The sequence below is a fragment of the Corvus kubaryi genome, unplaced genomic scaffold (assembly GCF_017639235.1).
Source record: "Corvus kubaryi isolate FWS band 111438036 unplaced genomic scaffold, C.kubaryi_AGA036_p1.0 37398, whole genome shotgun sequence".
NCBI lineage: Eukaryota > Metazoa > Chordata > Aves > Passeriformes > Corvidae > Corvus > Corvus kubaryi.
The window spans coordinates 27,043,839-27,064,368 of NW_024581137.1; the positions used below are offsets into that span (position 1 = coordinate 27,043,839).

The 20,530-nt window shown below is 41.1% G+C and overlaps 1 protein-coding gene and 1 long non-coding RNA gene across 2 annotated transcripts; one reads left to right on the plus strand and one right to left on the minus strand.

Annotated features, from left to right (window-relative positions):
* Nucleotides 1-322: 322 nt before the first annotated feature.
* On the plus strand, nt 323-2,863 carry LOC121671691. The gene is made up of 2 exons (XR_006018578.1): nt 323-1,650; nt 2,050-2,863. It is a non-coding gene; the product is annotated as an uncharacterized LOC121671691 (long non-coding RNA).
* On the minus strand, nt 2,250-20,103 carry GPNMB (glycoprotein nmb). The gene is made up of 11 exons (XM_042043750.1): nt 19,812-20,103; nt 14,792-14,941; nt 13,929-14,072; nt 12,448-12,627; nt 11,216-11,374; nt 10,435-10,743; nt 9,122-9,244; nt 8,338-8,440; nt 7,239-7,444; nt 5,682-5,769; nt 2,250-4,912 (listed from the first exon to the last, which is right to left on the minus strand). The coding sequence occupies exons 1-11, from the start codon at nt 19,879-19,881 to the stop codon at nt 4,759-4,761; spliced, it is 1,686 nt and encodes a 561-aa protein (XP_041899684.1). The 5' UTR covers nt 19,882-20,103; the 3' UTR covers nt 2,250-4,758.
* Between the last annotated feature and the right edge of the window lie 427 nt (nt 20,104-20,530).

The window sequence follows — 20,530 nt, forward strand, 5'->3', positions numbered from 1 at the left end:
ATTGGTGCAGCCGGCTGTCGCTCGGGCCGCGGCGCGCGCGCGGCGCTGCCCGGAGGGGGCGGCGCTGCCGGGGCTGTCCCCGGAGCGGCCCCGGGGCGGCCCCAGGCGGGCCTGCGGCTGCTGGCCCGGGGGCGGCGTCTCTCTGAGGGGAGGCGGGCGGTGGGGCTCTCATAGGGTCAAGAACCGTAGAAAGGCTTGGGGTGGAAAGGACCTTAGAAGTCATCCAGTTCCAACCTGCGTGCCATGGACAGGGACACCTTCCCCTAGACGGTTGCTCAGAGCCCCATCCAACGTGGCCGTGAGCACTGCCAGGGATTAGGCATCCACAACTTCTTTGAGCGACCTGTTCCAGTGCCTCATCATCCTCACAGTAAAGAAAATTTCTCTACTATCTTTCGATTTGAAGCCATTTCCCCTTGTTCTGTTGCTCCTCAACCTTGTGGTCTCCCTTGTCCTCCCTGCCATGTGCAATTCATCTGTTGGGTTTTCAGCTGCATCCAGCCTGTGGGATTCTGGAGCCAGAAAACAGGTGCAGGTTAATTTGGGGATACATCCTGGAGGTAACCTAGCAGTTTGGTACCACAGCTTGGTAACATGGGCCAAAGGATAGTTAAATAAGCATCAATTTTAAAGATGGTTTGATGTGCCTAGATTTGAGAGGAAAGATAATTTCTGCTCTGTAATCACTGCTATGCTGTGCTGGGTTGCTGGGCAGCTGGAAAGGGGCAGATACAGTATATGGGCACTGCCGTATAAACCCAAACCGCATATCCCAGCTCAAGCCCTGTGTCCCTTTTTAAACTCTACAGTTTTGCCTAAAAAACTAACACATTTTTCTCAGGAAAACTGTGTTTTCCATTTCAGTAATTCCCACATAGTGTTAATGGGCACAGGGTAGTAGTCTCGCTATGCTTGGTTTGCTGTGGAGAAAGTTGTCAAGGGTTTAGAAACTATGGGCTGGGTGTGTTTAAGCATTTGTATTTAACGTGGGTGAAATGTATTTCCCTCTACCTCCTCCCCCTGGAAATCCTGGCATTTACAGGGTCACTAAAATAAAAGAATTCCCATTCAGAATGTGTTTCCCTCTCTCACCATGTATGGTGGTCAAACAATGATATTAAGGTTTAAAAGACATAGCCATGGATGGTGCCAGACTCTTTCTGGTGGTGGCCCGCAACAGGGCGAGGAGCAGTGGCGAGAAACTAAAACCAAGAAGTTTCACCTCAACATGCGGAAGAACTTCTTTACCTTAAGGGTGGCAGAGCACTGGAACAGGCTGCCCGGGGAGGTCATGGAGTCTCCCTCTTTGGAGACATTCCAGACCCACTTGGACACACTCCTGTGTAATTTGCTGTAGGTGACCCTGTCTTGGGGGCGGGGGGGGAGGGTCTGGACTAGATCATCTCCAGAGGTCCCTTCCAACCTAAGAAATCTGGGATTATGGAATTCTGTGTGAATTATAAAGACTTGCAGTGATAAAAGCTTTATCTTTAAAGAAGATTTGACTACGCTGTATGAGGCTGGAGGTGATTGTTTGTACTAATAAGCCACGGTGGCTGGATGTCTCTGGCAAAGTTTTGTTTGATTCCTCTACAGTTCCTTCAGAGACTGGTGTTTTTCAGCCTTGGTTTCAGCTTAAAAATACCTTTGGTAAGAAAAGTGCCACATCTGATGAGCCTTAAATGTATGCTATAAAAAATACTCAAGAAGAAAAAGGGGGAGGAACAAAACAAGTGGGTTGAATTAACAGCTCAATTTTTAAAGTAATTTTTAATCAGTTGCTACCCAACTGATGTTTCCATTTCTCTTGAAGACATGTTTGGAAAGATGTTCTTTCTATGAAGATGATGTACATTTATGTTTGATGTCATTCTTGATGTTATTTCTCCAAAGGGAATGCCTGAAACCTGTCTTGTAACATTTGCTGCCATTCACAAATCTGTTGTTTGTCAGCTGTTCTTGCCTTTGAAGGACATGAAGTTCATTTGTATCCTGATCTGTTCTGAAATTGTGTCAACTGGATGTTAAGAAAGTCTCCTTGCTTCTCAGGTTTGTGGTGCCATTGCTCTGAGTACACTTGGAGGGAGACTGCAAAACCAGCTCGATAAGCAATGCTAGAGCCAGGTGTGAACTGAGGGTAAGGCAAATCCTGTGTTTTATGGAGGTAGACACTGTTTTGATCAATAATTGGGCAACTCATCAAGTTGCTTATCTCGCAGTTTCTCGTTCTGAGACAAAGCAATGAACTCTTTAAAATCATTACATGGTTTATTTGTCAGTGCAGCAGTTAAATCTCATTGTATAAAAGTAAAGAGGTATGAAATAGAAGTTACAGCTGAAAAGACAAAATCATTATATAAAAATGTTGTATTCTGACATGAAACTTAAAGGGAGATAGTGCAAGATATTCCTAATACTTAGGTTAAAATATAAAAAAGCTCTTAATGTATGCCTGAAAGCCATTTTCTATGCAAAAGCTTAAGATGTCTCTGAGTATCCAACATGCAGCGTTTTGCAGAAGCAAGATGTTTTCTGCATGTAGCCTAGGTGGTAGCCTGAATCTTCACTGATCCTAAACTGTGACAGATTTAATGTTTTCATGCTTCATTACAGGTCATCTTAAGCTTTCCACTAAACCCATGTCCTGCCTCAAGCTAGAGCAACAAATACAAATTACAGTCCTGCCTGACTGATAACAGAGACATAACATTTAGACAGTAATTTTTGCAGAAAATATGTTTCCTTTTTAAGTCAGAAAATAGTTTGAGATGCTAGTTCTTAGACAATAGGATCTTACATATAAGGAAGATAGAACAATAGCAAGTACACTGCTTTTAATAATATAACTGAAATAGCCACAAAAGAATTACAATAATGGGAGAACCTGGAAACAAAAGAAGAAAAGAGGTTGTTGAATTTTAGAACTAAAGAACTAATCTCACAGGTATGTTGGAATCTGCATTTTTTAAAATATCTTTAAGTCATTTAAAGGTGTCTATGCACACTGGGAAGGGGCAGTGAAGACTAGATTCAGATTACAAATGATAAGCATTTGAAAGATTTGCTAAAACAGTAGGAAAGTGTGTTTATAATTATATATTGCCTCAGGAACAGAAAACAGTATGTATCAGAGATGTTTCAAGACATGGTAAATAAGCTAATTATATTGAAATACAGATCTTCAAAGAATTCAGTGTTTAGAAATTGATTGTGTAAGGTCATTTGCCCAGCCTTCATTTTCATTATAACCTTTACTAACAACAGCAGGGGTTTTATGAAACATGAACTATAAAGAATTTTTGGTCTGTTTGCTCTTCTCAATGAATCTTTTTAGCAACCAAATAAGATGCTGTCCTTTTCTCATCATCCAGTGAGCCAGCCTTCAGCAGTTTGTGCTGGTCTCACACTGTGAAATGCCATGATGCTGAGTGATGAGCATGTGTGGCTATGAGGCCAGATCACTTGTGGGGGGCCTCAGAAAAAGTTCTTTTAACAGAATTGCAGCTAGAGTGAACAAGTGAAGGCACATTGATTTTGCATAAGTTTACATTTTCTAGGATATGTCATGTAAAAGCAGAAATTGGAGCATAGTGTTTTGTTGATATTGGAGTTTTCATTTATTTGATTTAGTGGTCAGAGGGATGGAGGAACAAGCAGAAATTAATGTCTCTTTACAGCAGGAAAGACAGAAATGAACAGAGAAGAGGAAAAGGCAGTTGAACGTTACCCCTTCCTGCTAGATCCCTTGTTCTGCTGACCCTTCATTGGACGTGGAGCACATATCCACCTGTCTGCCCCCTTGGAAGCAGCGGTGCCAGTCCAGGGTGTCAAGACCAACGGAAGCAAAGGAGGCAAAGACAGCATCAGCACTTGCAACTCAGAATTTTACATGGGACTCAAAGTCTGAATAGGGAGAGCCAAGCCAATGGGCCTCATCTTGTTGCATGGGTGTCTGTGGTCTAGTTTATAGAGAGACTCATGCACTGGTAGCCATGTCCAGTGGGAAGCTAAGTGTGTCCAGCCCTGTTTTCTGGCCCTGAGGCCAGCTGGCATTGAATGAGCTGCACCCATGCTATTGAACCCTGAAAAACAGGGTGGCTGCTGCCAAACTCACAGTGGGGGGCTGTGCCTCTGGTGGTTCCCAGAATCTACAGTTTGCTTGGTGGGAAGCTGGCCTGCCTGGGGCAAGTCTGTCCTAGGACCTCCTGAACAGGGTAACAGTGGCAGCAGTTCAGTGCCAATGCCTGGGAATAGGCCATGGCATGTTTCATTCCACAGGCATAACACGTGCCTGCCCCCCATGTCTCTCTTTCCAGCAAAGACATGAATCCTGCTAAGGCAGTAAGCAGCAATAAAAACTAAGTGTTTACAAGTTGGTTGGTTGCTGGGGTTTTTTGTCTTTTTTTTTTTTAATTAAACTTTTTTTCCCCTTCCAGATTATGGATGTGATTAATTTTGCAGGTTGTTAACCTAGAAGTAAGAAAAGCCAGATAAGGCAGGGGGTGGGGGGTGTTAGTAATTCAGAAGAGTGTATCCTACATCACAAGCAAGAATAGCAAGTGCTTAAAACTACCTCCTTGTTTTTCTACAAAGACTACTTTAATGCTGCTAATTGCACCAAGACCCAAAAGTTACCATCCCATCTATATGTGCTTTCACCTTACTCCCTGGGGTTTTTTTGTAACAAGAATAAAGCCCCACTAAAGTACAGTTCAGATATGAGTCCTGTACTTAATCTAATAGTGTTACATTAAAGGTTTAAACAATGCCTGGTTTAGTCTTCAGCAGAGGATTTCTCTCAGTGCTCTTTGGGAAGAAAATGGCTTTGAAAGTGCTGAAGTAAGCAGTAAATCCCTCCTGCTTCTCTGTTTGTTCCGCACTCCTCTCAATAGGCTTGTATTGCTTGTATCTCCTGCAAGGAATGTGCACAGTTAGTTGCTGAAAGACTTTTAAAGGAGAAGAGGACTTTCTTTTAAAGGAGAGTCCACATTTAGCGTGTGACCAGTGCGTAAGAGCACTAATCATGTGTTCATCATGCATTCTCTCTCCTCCTTCCCTGTTCAATCCCATCTAATGTCTGGCAGCCATAGGTCAGTAGTGGTGACAGGGGCCTGGTTAGGGAGAAGGAGTATTGGAGTACTGCTGCTCCATGGAGGTGTGTGCTTCTCACCACTCACTGGGAAGGGTGAGCACACACTTGACTCTGGAGCCTTGATGCAGTCTCAAAGTCTCATGAGAAACATCCAAGCTAATAATGCAGCAACGTGTGCTTCTGTTAACTGCTGTCCTGCATGTTCATCACCTTTCCCCCAAAGAATTTATTCATCACTTGTTTAATGAAGAATTTATTTGGTTTCACTGCATATATAAATCACATCATGCAGTTGGAGTTTACTTTCTGCTTACATGAAGTTCCCAGGCCTCCTAGTATTACTGTTTGTGCTAATGGGCACAGAGTGTAATTTTCTCTGAAAGTCCTTAACATCTGCATATTTTCCAATGATTTTGTGGCCTAAGCCAGTAATCTCATTTTCTTGAATATTTGTCAGAATATTTGTGAGCTGCAATAGTAAAGAAACAAAAATGTAGCTAAAGCACATTTAAGTTGTTTGGTTTGTTAATTTAAATAATATTTTGACAGTTCTTTGAACTGTTTTTAATCATAGAAACTAGCAACTTACTTGTAAAGGACAAATGCCCCAATGGTAGCAAACACTGCCAACAAGCCAAGGAAGATAAAGACGCCTTCTGTTGTTCCAGATGATGCTCCTAGAGTTCAGAAAGTAGATTGATTAAAAGTTAGCCTCTATTTTACAGTGAGATAGGATTTCTAAAGAAAATGCCATTTTTACTTATTGCTGTACAAATTGAAGCACAGTTGGTAATTCTAATATGCATTAGTGACTGGCAGGAGGTGGTGCTTTCACATCCTAATACATGTAATTCTAGAGTGAGAGAGTGTGAGCTGGGCTTTGCCAGTTTTCTTACATGACCCCTGCTCCTCAGACACATGGCTGCCCTTCCAGCATGGAGGGGAATGAAGGGCCCTCTTGGCACCCCATGAGGTGAAGCTAATTTGATCCTTGCCATTTGCTGTGCTGGGGAAATGACTATAAGATAACTGTTCGACAAAATTAGGTGGGTTCATCCAGAAGGTGACTCAAAGCAGCAACCTTTCTTTGATCCTAATTCTGCTTTGATTATAGTGGGAGCCCCAAAGTACAACTCAGCTTTGCCGTCTGGAGGAAACCTAGGCAGACCAGCCTTATTGGGCTAAAGCTAGTCTCTGTGAATACAGTTGAGAAAAACCCTTCTGCATGCTTATTTTCACCTTTAGGAGACAGAATGCACTTACAGGTCAGACACTGTGCTTATTCATAATGAACTGATATCAATACAAATAAACTTACGCCTAGATTAAATAAAATCAGCAAAAAATACTGTGGAAAATGACTGCAAAGTGTCAGTTGCTTGGCTGATAGTAATTGGAGAGTTTGGAAGAGTCGCTAGGACATTGTAATAGGAAGTCAGGAGGGCAATGAAGTGGGAGCAGGGAGCACAATTGTTTAGACTTCTAGCTGAGGCTGAGTTTAGTAGCTGATTCTGTCAAAGACTGCTTTGATAGCTATGAGCTAGACACTCATCCAACCAAAGGTAAAGCTCCTCTTTTGAAACAATTACCCTGGGCAGACTCTGTAGTCACTGGATGTTACACAGATCATTCCAGAACATGATTCATCTTATCCTCATATAGAAGTAGAAACCATGTGAAGGCCAGTGGGCAGTAAAGAGGGCCCAGGGCAGCCAACTCTGCTGCAGACTCTGATTCTGTCTCAAGTGAGCTGAATTACCCTCTGTTTCTGCTATCTCTTCATGTGTGGAGTGGGCTGGCTGGCATGTTCCCCACCTGCTTTTCTGCCCAACACAATTTTCCGTGGGAAATTACATTATGGCTTAAGAACTGTTCATATTCTGTGATATTGAATAGTTTGTATAATTACTGTATTCATTGGATCATAAACAGAAGTCAAACCAAGGTCTAACACCTAAAATTCCCCCAGGGAAATACTAATCATTTTATCTTTGCATGAACTCTTACACAAGCTGGTGCAGTCTCAGCTGAGGCTTCCAGGCATAATAAGAACCCCAGTATGTATTCCTGTGCTCTCTCCCCTGCAGGGAAATGACCACAGGGAGAAGCTTTTCACCAGCAACCCGTCTGCCCTTTGTGGACTCACCTCCATTTACAGAAATCAGGGCACTGGCAAGGGCTTGGCTTGTGTCATCACCCAAGGTGATGTTTATACAGTACGTCCCAGGTTCCTCAAAAGCTCTCCTGATGGTGAGTAAACATTCATCCGTGACAACGATGGGGTCGCATACCATGCTCTTGGACACCTGGCACGTGGGGTCAGAAACTACTGTGCAGACATCTGTGGGGAGACTGGCATGGGAAGAGAGGGCACATTGCATCTGAGGAGTCCTGTCAGCCCAGTTAGCCCAGTTCATAGACACATTGCACTGGTGCACCAGCTTTATTCTGGTGCCTATTGAAATCAGTGGCACTATAGTGATTTAAGCATGTTTTATTCATGCTATATGTATTTTTTCCATACCTATACATTTATATATGCACATGTGGATTTTATATGGAATGCATTTATACAATCTGTATAATTATCTGCTTGTTTTGCTTATTATTTAACATTTTATGGTGATCATAGGAGCTACCTGCATCGAATCAGCTTATAAAGTCCATTATCTTTAATATGCATCATTAAGAAAGGAATGCAGATTCTTATAAGTAGTATCATGTGCTGGAAAAGGAAAGGCTCCCTTAAGAGAGGTTAATTGTATTCCAGTTGTATTACCATGGTATTACTTGTACTTCTTAGTCCTCTCAACTCTAACCTTCTAAGAATATTAGTCCAATGTTTCTGTATCCAAGAAATTGCCTGGACTCACCCGTTTATTCCAAGTGTCAAAAACTCATGGCCAAAAAGAAAGGATTTCCTTACAATTTCAGTAAACTGCTTCCCATTTTACTGTAAGTGCTGAAATCTTTTCTTGGCCAGGAGGCTATAAATTGTTTCTTCCCACAATCAGTTCCTTATTTTTACTGAGACTGGATATTTGCTCTGAATCCTAAGTGCCTGGCAGTAGCCTCAGTTGGCATAGTTTAAAAATGAGACTTGCATTATCTTTAATTCCAGTCAAGAAATAGAAACACTGCAGTTCCCAAATTTTGTTCATACATCTGCATCTAAGTGCAGACGGCATTCCAGCACCTAATTAGTTCTAAAGAGGGAAGATTGACAGCTTCATTCACACACTTACCTCCCTTGGCAGGTAACAACAAAGTCAACCAGTGAGTTTTCAGCTTGACTTTCTGTCATCTGGATGCTTGTCATCTGAATAATATTTACCTCGAGGATTCCCTCTGGGAGAGGAAACACATATCAACTGTAGGACACATGACAAGCTCTGAAGTCAATGTGTACTGAACCTCCAGGGTTTGGCTGATGCTCAGTTCAGGTCTTGTTTTCCATAACCTCCTCCCTCCCTTAGCACTCCTCTTGAAGGCTTTGAAAGTTGAGAAATTTTCCAGTGCTTTCCCTGTGAGGCTGCTTCTTTCTGGTCTGCTTTTTTTCCCTCATTATTGTTATTTACTTCCTTATTTTGCTAAATCACTTCCCGCTACATGAGATTTCTCTGCATTCAAAGGTCAGTTCAACCTTCTGTAAACCCCCTCCCCAGCCCAGGTGCTCCTGCTGTGGCATGTTCAGAAGCTGGTCATATGGAAAGGAGTGACACAACGCACATCCCCACCAGCACACGGGGTCAGCCATCAGCAGGCAATCAGACTGAGGCCCAGCCTCACATGTCTGAAAGCGAGGGATCATAACCTCTGCAACCAGCCTCTGGCACAGTGCAGGCAGAAACCAGTCAGCCAGTTAGATGTCTGTACATTAATCCTGAAAACTCTCAGCTATGCCCTTGAGAATGATCATTTTGTGGCTCTCATGTAATTGATAAAAATGTGTCGAAATAAACATTATTTCTACCATACATTGTTGTTCATTGTTAACACCATTCCTCAGCTTTTGACCCACATCCTTACCTACAACAGCAATACTACTTCCATAGTATCCATTTCTGTAAATATGGCAACCTCCATCAGGATTGTCCTCCACTGACTCAACAGTGGGAGAAGAGTCAGAATCAGAAGATGGTTCGGTCATAACTGTTTGAGGGAGAAGAAATAGATACGCAATGTTAGAACAAGCTCTGCTCAGGAGTATTCTGAACACAGCCATATGTTCCAACTGCTTTCATTCCATAGGCTGTCAGTGACTTTGGTTTGCAGCTGTGTGGTCATGTATGTATCTGTATGAGCTCATGGCAATAATCCTTAAAGAAAACACATGTGCCCAACTTCAGAACGCTGGAGTGGCCTGGGGAGCCTCACTCCAAAAACCACCTGGCTAGTCACCCATCTCTGTGAAATAAAAGGGAGACTACAAGGTGTAATACAATTAAATACTTCTTTAAAATCCCCAAATCAATTATATAAGAAATCCAAAGGCCCATAAAACATTTAAAATGCTTTTTTAAAAGCATTTTTTTTTTTTTTTGTGGTATTTTCCCACTGCTCTACATTACCACTAGTGGAAAAATGAAGAGGGGAAGTGGTGAAAATTATATCTTTCCTTTCATTTTTCATTCTCACTCAGTGTTTTGGTAAGAGGACATATTAAAAATATGAAATTGGAAAAATATAGCCACATTTACAATTTCACAGTAGTAATATTATAGCTGAAACTGCAGGCTTTCTGCAAACCTTAAAACCCTCTGAGATGATAAACCAATGCTGAACATAATAAAAGTTATTCTGAAATATGTTAGTCAATACATTTAAAGTGGAAAAGCTGTTCTGGGTTAATGCCATGTGGAAATCCCATATTTTTGAATATGACTTGGTTTTTCTAGTTCAATCCAATCTCATTTAATTTTGGATGGAAGTTAATGCAATCCAGAAAGGAACTTGCTCTAAGAGTGTTCTGAAATTCCTCTTTGTCACTTGAAATTTACATCTTACCTCAGTAGATGACCCTGAGTAGATAAGGCTAAAATCTCCTGACCAGGTGTAGCAGAGATGATACAAACGTACATTTATATTCACCTGAAGATCTTCGTATGCTGTAAGTATGGTGGTAGAACTGGATGCATAAGTAGTTAAATGTGTAAGTGATCCCTACCATAGAGTCATAGAAGAATCTGTGCTTATTGATTCTGTCTCTAAGCCAATTTTATAGAGGGTTTGCAGAGGCTTGCAGCTCTTTCATTATGACAGTAAAACTACCAAAGATATTAACTCAGAATACAGAGTTTTAGAATAGCTCCAAATGCGGCTGCTGTTTGATAAATGCTTACCTGCTGAGGTGGGTGGTGGTGCAGTGGGTGTTACTGGCTTGCAAGGTACAGGTATAATGGCTTGGACAGTTAAATTCATAGTAAAGTTTCCTTGCAGAGTGTAGGTGTGAGATGTACTAGAACCGCTGGCTACAAATAAGCCACTTCCATCTCCAAAGTTCCACTTGTAGGAGATGGCAGAATTATTCAGATAGTAGCTGGGATCATGGATCTTCACATCAAATGTAATTGGTGAGTCTTTGATGAAAATGGAGTCTGAGATGTTGCGGTCATGTTTTTGGAACATACTCACAAATACTGGAATTTTGTCTGGAGGGGTAAAAAAGAAGTAAATAAATAAAGCAGACATATCTGGCTGCAAACAATAAGCAGTTCCAAAGTCTCTGAACAGCAGCAGTCAGAATGTGAGACGTAAATGGTATCTTTAACACAGGTTTCCACTTTAATTCAATTTATGACCTGAGGAGTGAATGTCAGTAGGAAACAGTTAGCCAGAAAAGTATGGGAACAAATGAGGAATCACAGACATCTGTGGAAGATTGTATTATCTCTCATAAATAATTTTTCATTACAAAGTAGAGGAGTCACTACTGAGCTAGACACAAAGGGAACTTAAGCTACTCAAGACAATTTACCAGATTCCACTTTAATATCAAAAACCTTTCTCTGGCCAATGTCTCCTTTTCATGCCAGATGATGCTTATGCTGAATTTTTTTAATACCACAAAATAAGCCACAAATACCCCCAGGATTTAATTACAGATGATTCCAGCACACTCACCTGTTACAGAGTAGATGGCTTTTGCTCTCGCAATTGGAACAAATCCCGAGTGCCCTCTCCTGTAAATGGACACTGCCATCCCGTGTTTGCCAAGAGTGATATTTGCTGTGTTGACTGAAAACTTTGTTGAAGATCGTCCTGTTGTTTGGTAATACTGACCTGAAACAGAACATGAACTTAACATTTACCCCCTCAGCCTCACTGCAAGTTGTTTTGTGAGAGGCAAAGTCTCTGAGAACCTTGGATTGTCAAAATCAAAATGAATAGTTTAGAAATGTCTTCCAATAATCTGGCATGTGTTTTCGAAGGACTGGATACTTATACATTGTGTTTACTCACATAAATTCCGGTTTTTCAAAGTTGTCAAAAGGATGCCCAAAATTTCACTAATCCAATAAAAATTTGCCAAGGTATCTACATCTTTCCAAAGCAATTACATTACGTTAAGTCATTAGGATTATGCAGTGGACGGTGTGAGGCATTTTAAGTGATCTTGTGTTTGCTTTCAGTGTAGCCAGAAGATATACTACCTCTTGCTAGAACCATTTGTATATATTCAATTATTTGTCTTTTTAACAGCTGATTGAGGTAGGTAAATAGTATCACCTCTGCTTAAAATTTGGAATATTATTATTATTATTACTCATACTGATACTGACAATAATACTGATTTATCCAGGTGAACTGAGGGCACTAAGATTTAGTACGTAGCCAATGGCAGGAATAGCCCAACCATTACATACTCAGGAGCCGGAAACACTGAAAATCAGCATCTGTGACCAGAGCAGCATCACAGCCAGTGGCAGTTCTCACCTCCCTAGAGACAAGAAGTGCTGCACTGTTAAACTGGTGATACACAGCACTGTGTTCTCTCTCAAATTTAAAAGTCTGAAGTGGCAGTGAGCTGTCAACAAATTGTCTGACTGACCTGCTCAGACACTCTGTTTTCCTAGAAAAAGATCTTGAGTACTACTGAAAGGAAATTAATTTTCTTCAGTGATAGTAATGTGAATGCAGATTTAAAGAGAATCTTCTGGTAATCCATGATTTCTAGACTAAACACCTGAAGGCATCTCTGGAAAAGTGGGGAGTTAATTCAGTATTTCCACTCAAGACTGTGGAATCCTTTTCAAAGGGCTTTTGGTAAGACATACTTGACAAATGAGTTGTGTACAAAGGGAATATAAGGTTTGCAGGGTCACCCCAACCAAGGCATGTGTTGCAATACTAACCAGAAGTATGAAACACGTAGACAAAGTTCCTTCTCCTCCAGCCAGGGTGATGAGGGAAAGGACGTCCGTCTGGGAATACATTATGGCTGTGGTTGCTTGTACAGTTTTCCCAGCCACAGTTGTCAGTCCATTCAGTCCAGTTGTAGACATAGACTTGCTGATCCATGGAAGCTGGAGGATCTAAGGATAGGAATAGGACATGTTCTGGTCAAATGAGAAATGTGCAGAAAGTCAAGAAACAGGAGGCAAGCACTGCAGGTTATAGCAGTTACTGCATTTAAACAACAGGTGAAGCGGGGTATTTTTAGACTGATGTTCATTCTTTTATTCTGAGGTTGTGCCTTGCTTGGTTTTTAATGTAAACACAAAATTGTTCTGTCTTGGTGCTGTTTTATTAAGAAGTTAAAAAAAACTTTACTTCTCATGGGCCAGACACAATTTAAAAGTGCTTGCCCAAAAACTTGCTGTTGACTACACAGGATGCTACTGTTTCACTAATGAGGCTACCTAAATATTTGGCAAGCAGAATCTAAAATTTTAAGTACAAAGAGTGGCTGTGAAAGCACTGTAATGAAGTGACTTTGTTTTGTCAGAGAACTTTCCTAAGGCACCTTTAAATAACTTAGACATGAATTTCTGTAGTTTTCTGGATAGTAAATAGAAAGTTTCCTCCCCCAAACAGCACAGCAGATATTAAGTAGAGTATGGATATCAGCTGCTAACAAAATATTAGTTAAAAACTGGAACTTAGGCTGACAAAAAACTTGCTGATATGCCTTGAAATGAAAATGACTTTGATCAGTAAAAAAATTTGTTGAACATTTATGAATTCAAAGGATGAAAGGTACAACAGCATGTGTTGTTCTATATCCAGCAGCTTAAAACAGTGGATATATGTTAGGCTTTTCCTCCATGTAGGAGTAAATAAGATGAAAAAGGGTGATTTTCTGAGGAAAATATTGCTTGATTTTTAAATATTTGTTTGTTTTTTAATTCCTAAAATGTGGAAGTGTGAGATTTACTCTTTTGTGAGAGTTTTTCAAGATGCAGATGTGGTTACTGAACTCTACAATTCATAACTGAAAAAAACCCTTAATTTTATAAATTGACAGCTTTATAAGTTTGAAAGAAAGCAGTGTGACTGTGCAATATTGTGCCTGAGCTGAAAAGCAGTGATAGTTCTGTTGGGAAGTTGGATTATGTGACTGCTTTGGGAAGGCAAATTTATAACGATGGTCAGTCTTAAATTACCTGGTATATACAGTGGGGCAGAACACTAAAAATACCACAGTGATCTTCTTAGGAAAGAAACTGGTGTGGCACAGGCTGGGTATGCACAGGTAAGTGTTATCAGTTATCAGTTAAATCCAACACGGCTGCTGTTCATCGGGTGCGCCTGTGATGCTTTCCGTGCTCAGTGACACATTCACCCCAGCCCCAGGCAGATGTGTGTGGGGTGCAGGGAAATTGGCATCACCTACCCCGGGTACAGTTTCTCCTGTACACTATGTTGCCATCATTATCTTCTGTCTGGCACTTGGGAAACTGGAGAGTCACCACAAAGGTCATGTTGGATCCTACCAGTGCTGGGCTGTCGCTGTCCAGTTTGGCTGTCACCCTTCCACCTGTAGAAAAGAAAATTGGTCTCCACTGCAGCAAAGGGTGCATCAGAGCAGAAGCTACAATCAACTGTGCACCATTTACATTAGAAATGCTTTATTGATTATTCTGTTTCTAAGGGGTTTCATGCTCTTAAGTCACTTGCGCTCTTATCAAAACCCCAGCTTCAAACAATTAGAGGGACTCAGCATTGCCCCCCAGATCACTTACTGGTCTACCATTAATTTTCTTCCTAGAGCTAAGAATATAGTTTTCTACCCATGGGAGGTCAATATATTCCAAAGGAGAAAATTTTTGTTTCTCCCTAGGAATTATACAGTCATTAGCCCTCAGCTCAGAGCAGGTGACAATAAACATGGTCTTTGCTGAAGTTGTCAGTCAGAAGCCCACTTGCCGTGCTGAGGTAGCAGTTGAAGCTAACCTGTCCTGCAGGGCATGTTTCATGTAATGGATTGTTCTGGAGCCCTGACCATTAATATTTCTGGGTAAGTATTAATGTCTGAGATTAGTCATAATGGGAAAGCATTTTATGTAATACCTCACTGTTCTGCTTCCTCAGACAACCCACTGGGAATGGTATCAAACCCAGTCATCTCTAACTCGCCATTCTGTGCAGCAGTGGATGTTGCCCCTATGAAAATGCACTATAGCACCTGCACTCTGCATTGTGGTGGATTTTCTGGCCAGCTTTGCAAGTGTCTTTGAAATGTGTATATGCGATCACCTTTCCAGCAGTCCTTCCATCTGGGATCTCCCTCTTCCCAAAAAGGATAAAGCTTTTCATTCCATTTATTTTGGTCACTAGACCAGCCTTGTAGCTTCTTATAGGATGTGACAGGAGAAGTACTTCCGTGGCTCAACACATCTTGAAACCCTAGAGAGAAAACCAAACATCAGTGTAAATGTAATCCAATTTTCCCTACTACTCTATAAAAACATTATGCTTGTGCTGAGCTTTAAACGTGTACTGGTAGAAAACTTTTCACCAGTAGGAAAGTTACGGAATTTTATCATCGAGGCTATAAACACATCAACTATAATCAACATAAAGACAGTTCCTGTCGGACTGATATTTTTTTCTCCTTGCACTATTGCAAACTTCCCAGACAAAGAATAAACATGTTTACTCTGTTTTGACCATATCAGAGCAATTGCTTATAAGAATTTACATAAGCCTGCAAGAGTCAGGCTCTCTGCACAGAGGTTGCTTGATTTCTGACTGTTTTGCCTGGTAATAAACCTACGAGTAAAAGGCTAACACGATAAATTCATTCTGTGTCTGAGTTGTGCTCTAGTGGAAGTTATGCCAGGAATTAGTTTTTGACCCAGTGCAGCTCCTTTGGTGAGTTGGCTAGTGGTTTGGGTGGGAGGGGTGGAACCAATTATAACAGAAGCTGGTATTTCCAGAAAAGGAAATTTAGAGCTGAATAGTAAATTCAATGTGTTTATAATATAGCAACAATAACGTACTAGCTTCATGCCTGTTATTTAAAAATGGCTCAGATATTAAATAACTTCAATAACCTCTTTCTTCTCATATTACTACAAATGATGGGCTCAAACTTTTCCCAGGCTTCTAGGATCCCTCTTTCTGTCACAAAGGACACATAGTGGGAAGCAACGTAAATATCCAAGTAACCTGTAGGAACATGTTGGACACTGTAGGATGCCATAAAAATATGGTAATAAGTAGGCTCATGGGCATAGTTCCATGAAAGCCTGGAGGCTTCAAAGAGCTCTGCCGTGTTAATCAGGTAAGGTAACTGCTGGGTGTGCCATTCTGTCACAACATCAAGGGAGTTAGGATTTCTGCTTTCCGTGGCTTTATTGTAAAGGTACAGCTGATGCAGAATGCTTCTGAGATTTATACCCAAGTGCAACAAAGTTCTGGCTGACTTCAAGGAAAATGCAGAGACCTGTAAGAAGGGCAAGAATTGCTCTGTATACTGTAACCAAACTGGTTGTGGTGGAATTTCTCCAAGCTTTGGAAAAGACACGGAGCAGGTGTAGCCAGTTTAAGCACAGTCTTTAGAGGTGGGTGATTCCTAATTTTACTGCAAGAGAGAACCAGAGAAACAGCTCAGAAGAAGAAGAGCTGCTTTCTCTTTGTGTTTTATTGCCAGTGAGATTTCTGCTGGGCAGGAAGAACATCCCTTGCCCAGTCCCATCTCAACTCCGAGCTGATGCTGGCAGCTCTCTCTCCAGTCTTGAGGACTGAATGGTTGGAGGAAAAGAACAGATTTTGCACTCAGAGGCACAATCTCCCACAGTCTTTTCCCCTCCAGGAACTCCCTGCAGTCTCACTTAAATCACTTGAATCAAGTCTTTCCTTCAGATTTAATATATTTTGATGTGAGCAAACATAACATTATGACTGGTGTTTACTTAATGACCTGTATCACATGCTGTATTGTTTTGAGTCTTGGTCAGAAGAAGAGTTCGGTAGTGTTGTCGTTCAGAAACTTTGCTCAGGAAAAAAACAAATTAGCAACTATAAAAGTACTTCACAAAGCAAGTTCAATTTCACTTTAGGTATAACTAAATAAATGTGTCATTTTATTCAAAAGTAAATGGCTACATAATTTTAGTAATTTCTTTTTCCCATTCTCCTTGATTTTATCTAAAAAATATTTAATGAATAAAAATGTTTTGATTTTGTCAGATGAAAACTTTTCAGTCGTCTTTTTACCAAATGTTCAATTTATCAAAAACATCTGGAGCACTTTTAATTTTATAAATGCTTTTAATTTTGAGTTTCAGTAACAATCCTTGAATTCAGAATTCATTTTCTAGTCCAGTAATAACTGTTGTCACTGCTTCTAAATCACAAGCTGCTTAGGTATTTCTTTGTGTCCCTGATGTGCTTTGTTTGTTTCAATCGAATATAAAACATTTCACAAGCTTCAGGACAAGACAAAGATGGATTTTCAGATGAGGAAAAACTTCTGCACTAGTCTCTCTAACACATGGAACTGAAGATTTTCAGTTGGTGAATTTAAAGGAACAAAAAGCCTTAATGTATTTCTTTTTTAACAATGAAAACCACTCAAAACCAGATGTTGGTCATAACCAAAATTAGAGCAATTCAGTTCAAAATAGAGTAATGTTATGCTCCAAGGAACAGATTACTGTAATAGTTTTGGTGAGGTGATCATAGGAGAAAAGATCTTGTACTTCAATTGACTTCTTTCTCATTCTGGCTTTCATTTTGGTGAAAAATGTAGCAAAGACAAGTTCAGTATTTCCTGCAAAAGTGTATTAGCCATGAAAGAGAGAATGAGAGCCAGTGTTAGGACAGCAGAAATAGAAAGATGACCCAGCTAAAGAGGATAAAGGTGTATTAGAAGTAAAAAGGCTGATGGAATGGCATCAGACTGTAACATAAACTTTCTAAAGTTAGGTATAGAAACATAAAAAAGCAGGACAAAAAAGAATTTGAGGAACAACTTGCAAAAACATAAGAACTAATTTTTTAAATTTTTTTTCCCCCAATTTAAACTAAGTGGGAAAGCCTGCCAGGAACTCTAGGGCCAAAAGGATGTAGATGCAAAAGAAGCATTCAGGGAAGGTAAAGGGGTAGCACAAAAGTCAAATAGGTCAATTGGTTTATATTTTCATTCAAAATGGAAGAACATAGGAGGTTTCTGTGATAGAAATTTTTTTTACAATGATAAGAGTATCTCTCAAAATGAAGTGTTGGCACAAAAAACCCCCAATTATAGAACAAATCAACAAAATGACAAAGTTGTCTAGATAGGATGGCCCAAGTATGGAAGTTATTCAAGAGTGAAATAAATGAGCTATTAACCATAGCATGTAACATCTTGCTTAACACTGCTTCAGTGACTGAGAAACGAAAATTGGCAAATGTGATGACAGTTTTTAAAAACACTTCCAGGGAAGATTTAGAGGATAAAAAAAACTTTGGGGCTCAAGTTGGAGAAGCTGGTAGGAACAGCAGTGAAGAACAGAGTAAGTAGGTACAGTGCATTAATATGATTTGCCATAAAAGGAGTGCATTGCTCACAAACATATTCTGAGTTTTGTGAGGGAGACAGAGAGCATGGGAACAAGGCTGACCTGCTTGTTACAGTCTGCCTGAGTTCCAGACAGCACTTGATGAGGTCCCTTGCTAAAGGAACATAAAGCAATTAAGTTACCGTGGGATAAGAATGAAGGATTTCACATGAACAAATTATTGGTTAGGATATGAAAAAAGTTATGAATAAGTGCCCATTTTTCTCCATTGTTAAAATAATTTAAAATGTCCATAATCTGGAAAACAGGCAAACAGCAAAGTTCTTTAATCTGCTGAAGACTGTGCATTAAAGTAATAGAGGGGAGGACTGTACAAAACTCAATGACTCAAGAATAAAACTATGCAATTCAGCAGAGTTAAATGTAACCTTACTTTGAGAATGAGGGGCTCTAAACTAGCTCTAAACTCAGAAATGGGATCTTGCAGCTTTATAGTTTTGAATGCAGTGCTCACTGGTAGTTGAAAATCTAGGAAAAGGCTAGATAGAGAACAAAGATGAGAACATCATTACAGCATTGTATAATGCCATGTCTTGAGAGTACTGTATCCTCTGTTCTCTGCAGCTCAATCCGTATAAAAGAACTGAAAAAATACAGGGAGAGGTGGCGAGGATGCTACAGAGGGATAGAATTGTTTCCATATGAGGAACAGCTAAATAGACTGTGTCTTGAAGCCTGGAGAAGAGGTGACAGAGCAGAATATAAAAACAGAATCATGAACAGCATGGAGGAAGAAGCTGAAAGTACAAAAGGAGAATCAAATGAAACCAGCAGGTTACAGGTTCTAAGCACATGAAAGGCGCTTCTTCACGTAAGGCACAATTAAGGTGTGAAATTTTTTGCTGGCAGGATGTAGTGTGTCCCAAAAATTTACACGTGTTGCAATGAAAGCCCAAATGCATGAACAGATGGAAGAAGTCTAATAAAAACTGTTAAATACAATGACTCTGCATCTGACAGAGACAATTCTGGTGCTGTAAATCACTGAAAGCTGGAAAGGTGTCCTGACCTGCCCGGTCATACACCCAGTACTGTTCTCCATTGGAGGCAGGTACAAGGCTAGATGAATGCTCAGATGAACTTCAGCTTTTAAGGTTTTTAATTTTTTATACTGTACATTCTGGAATTTGAGCTTAAAATCCCGTTTCTACATTCCCAGCCCTGAACTCAGGGAGTCATTCTAAGACTTGAGTCAAACTGGGAGCCCAGAAAGAAGCAGAAGATCAGCCCTACTGTGGCTTGCAGATCTAATTCCTTGACTGAGCTCCCTGAGGTTAGGAATCCACAGGTCCAAGTGTCCCAGTGGGGAGCACTGTTTCTGACCTGGCCTCTCCCAGCCACAGCTGAGCCAAGCAAACTGTTCAAAGCCCATTCTGCATCTGCCGTTTTAGCCATGCTTGAACTGGAGAAGTGTTGCCAAGAATTTGCTGCCAAGAGCCAAGGTTTAGCTCCAGTCAGCTCCGTGTACCTGTGGAGCGCAGGGAACAGATTACTGAGCAGTTCTCAGCACACTTCCCCAGCTCGGGCACCTTTTCTACCCAGAGCCAGGCCACCCTGAGGTGGAACCGGCTGTCGCCTACTGGGTCGCAGGCACGGCTCCAGCAACCACCACAGGTGCACGGAGCATCCGCTTTTGCTGCGCTGGCTTGGGATGTGGAACGCGCCGAGGCAGGAGGCAGGGATGCTGGGGCGAGGGAAGCACTCACGTGTGGCGGCAGCACCCAGCACCGCTTGGGCCAGGAGCAGCAGTCCGAGGTGGTGGCGAACACCGCTCATGGTTCCCGAGAGCCTGGGCTGGCTCAGCGCCTGCCGAGGAGCAGCGTGGCCAGAGACTGCGCGCAGAAACTCCTCCGGTCCCCACTGGGAGGTGAGAATGAAGTTTCTCTGCTGCTCTGCTCTCCGATTAAATCAAGGGCCCCAGGACTCATCATGTGATGGAATTAAGCAGAGATGCATGATTTTGTCTTCAGCTTCTTTCAGCTCATGTGCTTATGACTCACTCCCTTTGCTTTCAGCATTCCCTGGGATTTCTGGGAGACCTGTTTGGAGCCACACCATTCACCTCATAGGCATTTTTATACTAGTTTTGCACTGTGATCAATTTTTGTACTTAATTTGTTTTTAAATTAGGAACACTTATTTCCAGAAATCCAAATTAACTCTTTCCCCAGCCTGATTTGCAAGTGTTACTGCAACAGCTCACTGCATTTGATGAACCCATCACTACTTAACCACATGGCTCACCCCATATGCTGGGCAACAACTCTAAACTAAATGGAAAATGGCCAATTCAAACACATCTCTTGACTTGGCTCCTGATCAGAGTTGATTGTTAAGAAAAATGTTATTTAAACATTTAGTGAGTACATGCCTTTCGTATTCAACCATGGCTAGAGGTGCCATCACAGCCCCTGTGTGGCGATGG